Source organism: Dasypus novemcinctus, chromosome 7 (genome assembly GCF_030445035.2).
Source record: "Dasypus novemcinctus isolate mDasNov1 chromosome 7, mDasNov1.1.hap2, whole genome shotgun sequence".
Lineage (NCBI taxonomy): Eukaryota > Metazoa > Chordata > Mammalia > Cingulata > Dasypodidae > Dasypus > Dasypus novemcinctus.
The window spans coordinates 21515708-21519231 of record NC_080679.1 but is presented as its reverse complement, the minus strand read 5'-3'; the positions used below and the strand labels follow the sequence as shown (position 1 = coordinate 21519231).

Sequence of the window (3524 nt, the reverse complement as noted above, 5' to 3'; positions counted from 1 at the left end):
TTTCACTTGGCCATCAGAGAGTCCTGTTGAACTCTAGAAATATTTCATGAAATGACTACCCAAGCTATGTATATACATTCCCACCTATTAATTATTTTTCTCTCAGTACCATTCAGAATATGCAACTAGGATTTGGATGGGGACATATACTTAAGGGAAAGTAGTGCCACACAAATAACTTGGAACAATTTCACCATGAAATAAATGTCATGAATACAGATTTTTCTATAAATACTTCTTTTTATCATCAAGACAACGCAGACATAAAACACATCATATTGCAGTTCCTAAATTGCAGCCATACTACTTATTAATGAAAAATAAATTACTTCACTCATATGATAGATATAAATGCTCCATTCAAGTTTAGTTAATAAGTTCCAATAGAATATGTGTCAGGATATCATGCAGACAGCTTGTATAAATAACATGAGAAATAATAGTGCACACTTTGTAGCTTCTGTGATTTTAAAGCATGGAAATGTCTTATTCCAAATTCAAAAGATGAAATAAAGAATGTTCTTATATAAAATACATTTGGAACAGTTAGGGTTTTTCTTTAAAAATAAAAAAAAAGGCCTCTAACGCACCTGCAACATAACATTCATCTTCAATCTTTCCAGCTGCAAAATCAAATAGATATGTAATTTTTTTTCATATCATGGGACCAGGTATGAACATTTTACTGATTCCAACGATATCAAGCTACTAAATTCAAAATAATATTTTCCAATCCTTGTATACTATATATAGTAGAGAGAGCTTTGCAATCAAAGACAGTTTGATTAATTTCGTCTTTGTCAGTTAATCCGTCTTTGGGCGCTATTCTCGATTTTATCAGATACTGGAAGTTCTTAGTTGTTTCACAATATAAAATCTTGAATTAATTGTCAACACGCCATTCTTCTCTTTTCCGGTCCTAATTTCTAAACGTATTTGGGCAGGAGGTGTGTGGGGGCAATCTCACTAGTTACCAAACAAAGTTTTTCTGGCAATTTTAATGCACAAAATTTTCCAGACTCATATTTGCGAAAGTTATTTTTAAAGTGAAATTAAGACAACAGGCGGGGCAAGGGTGAAGCCTACAGTTTATATTCTGCGTGAAAAGTTTTCAGTATCTTCCAGGTGGGGGCAACAGTAAGTCAGTTTTGAGAGGAGACGTGAAAACGGGCTCTTTAAGTTCCCTGAGTCCAGTTACCGGCGAGGAAACCACTTCCTGGTAACACCGTGAATAAAACCACCACAAGCTCTCAAAGGATGGGATATCTGGACTCCACGCAATCCGCAGACGGCAGCCCGCGCGCCTCAACCTGGAAGGACCCTCGGCCTGCGCGCCCGGCCGCGCCTCTGCTCCGCGAGCACGCAGGCGCACTGCGCTCCTGTCCAATCGCGCGCGGAGGCGGGCGGTGGGTGCTTCCAGCAGCCGGAGCCGCCCCGCGCCGTGGCTCCCGGCCGGGGGTACCGCTGTCCGCCCTCGGCCTCGCTCCTTTTCCAGGACCGCCGGGAAGCAGGGATTTCTCTCACGTTTACATCTCACGCAGGCTTCCTCTAGACTGTTCTCGCTCTTACGCACCCGGGGCAGACGGGTGTGCACGCGCGCGCACCTGCCGCCTTAAAGGAACTCCTTAAGTCACCGCCGCGAGAAAACCAGCTTTAGGAGGGGCGGCGAGGGTTCCCCTCCCGTTTCCCCTCTGTTTGCGAATCCTCGGTCTCCGGGGAAGGATGGCCGCGCTCTCAGGCGAGGATGAGGATGATGCGCAGGAGGCGAGGATGAGGGTTGAGCTTGCACAGTCCCAAGAGACGGGGCTCCTCGAGAGCATCCCCGCCTCCTCCGTGTCCCAGTCTGGTCCAGCGCGGAGAAGGCTGGGCGCCGGGGGCCGGCGGGCCGGGAAACCGAGGCCCGGGGGCGAGGGGCTGTGCGTCCCGGGCGTTGGGGTCGCAGGGACAGGGCGCGGAAGCTCTAGTGCACAGAGCCGGAGGTCTCCTCCCCTCGGGCCGCGCGCGGCGGGAAGTGCGGGGCGCGGTGCCCAGCGAGCAGCCCGACTACGTGTTGCCCCTCCGGGCGCCGCCCGCCGCCGCCCGTGCTCTCTGCCCACCGCCTCCCGCCGAGCCCCCGGCCGCCCCCTCGGGCCGGTACTTGAGCCAACAGATGACCCAGGTGACCACGACCGAGAAGAGCGCCAGGATGCTGGCCACCGACAGGCAGATGGGCCCCACCGGCGAGGGCGTGGGCGATCCGGCCGCAGGGGCGGCGCCGGGGGGCGCAGCGCGGCCTGGGGGTCCCCCGCCGCCGCCGCCGCCGTAGTGGTTGACGAAGATGAGGCCGGTGAAGAGCAGCACCACCATGGAGAGGAAGGAGAACACCACGCAGACGCAGCCGGCGGTGAGCGCGGCGCGCTTGCAGTTCTGGCAGCTCTCGTAGCCGCCCGGGGCGCGCAGGCCTGCGCGGGCCGCATCCTCGGCGGGCGGCGGCGGCTGCGCCGGGAGCGGGGCCGGGAGCGGGGCCGGGGCGGGCGGCAGGCCCGCGGCGGGCGCCAGGCGGCGCGCGGCCAGCGGCGGGAGGCTGTCCTGGGGCAGCGGGTCGTGCGCGGCGCGCAGAGCCAGCGGGAAGGCCTCGGCGAGCTTGGTGTTGTTGGGCAGGCCGTGCACGCGGCTTTCGGGCAGCGGCGTGCGGTGGCGGCACACGGGGCACGCGATGGCGCCCGGCGGGCCTTGCCAGGGCGGCGGGCGCTGGGGGTGCTCAGACGCGGCGGCGGCGGCGGCGGCGCGGAGTTGCAGCTGGCTCAGGCACTCCTGGCAGAAAGTGTGCAGGCACGCCAGCAGCTTGGGCGCGCGCCGGTCGGCGTCGAAGTAGTTGTAGCAGATTTTGCACTCGTAGTCCTCGAGCGGGGGGTGGCCGGGGGCCGCCGCCGCGCCCAGGGCTTCGGCGCCCCCGCCGCCTCGGGCTCCCGCCGCCGCTCCGCCGGCTCCCGCGCCCGCCCGGGCTCTTGCCGGACTCCCTGAGCTGCTGCTCGGGCTCCGCTCGCCGCCTCCGCTGCTGTCGCTCGCCGGCGCTGCCATGGCATGATCCGCCCCTCATGGGGGGCAAGGTGAGGCGTCGTCCTCCCCCTGCGCCACCGCCTCGGCTCGGGGCGGGGAGGAGGCGCTTCTGCCTCCCCCTCCGGCTGCTGTCGCCTGGCGCCGGGAGGCACCAAGGGCTGGGCCGGGCGGGGGCGTAGCGGCGACCGCCTTCCCAGCCCTCCCGGGCGCTAGGGCTTCGGTCCCTCCCAGTCTCCCCGCGCCTCACCGCCGTCCCCCTCGACCCCCTCAGGGCAGCCCTCCTGGCCTCTTTGGACACCGGATTTGGTTCAATTTGGGACGGATAGCTGAGAGCGGCTAGGGGGTGCGGGAAGGGGTTCTGGGGTGTGGCTGCTTAGGGATGTTGCGTGCATGCACCGCCACCACGGGGGGGGGGTGGGTGGAGAACCTGGCCCTGCATGTTCCTCCCCACCCCCACACCCCCTTTCCTTGTTAGTCCGTGTTTC

General features: G+C 59.7%; 1 protein-coding gene across 1 annotated transcript; it reads right to left on the bottom strand.

The window, feature by feature from the left end:
• Positions 1-226: 226 nt before the first annotated feature.
• RNF228 (ring finger protein 228) lies at positions 227-3250 on the bottom strand. The gene has a single exon (XM_058300043.1). The coding sequence runs from the start codon at positions 3058-3060 to the stop codon at positions 2044-2046; it is 1017 nt and encodes a 338-aa protein (XP_058156026.1). The 5' UTR covers positions 3061-3250; the 3' UTR covers positions 227-2043.
• Positions 3251-3524: the final 274 nt, after the last annotated feature.

Excerpts from the sequence above, each read along its gene's own strand:
- RNF228 (XM_058300043.1), bottom strand. The coding sequence starts at position 3,060 with ATGGCAGCGCCGGCGAGCGACAGCAGCGGAGGCGGCGAGCGGAGCCCG.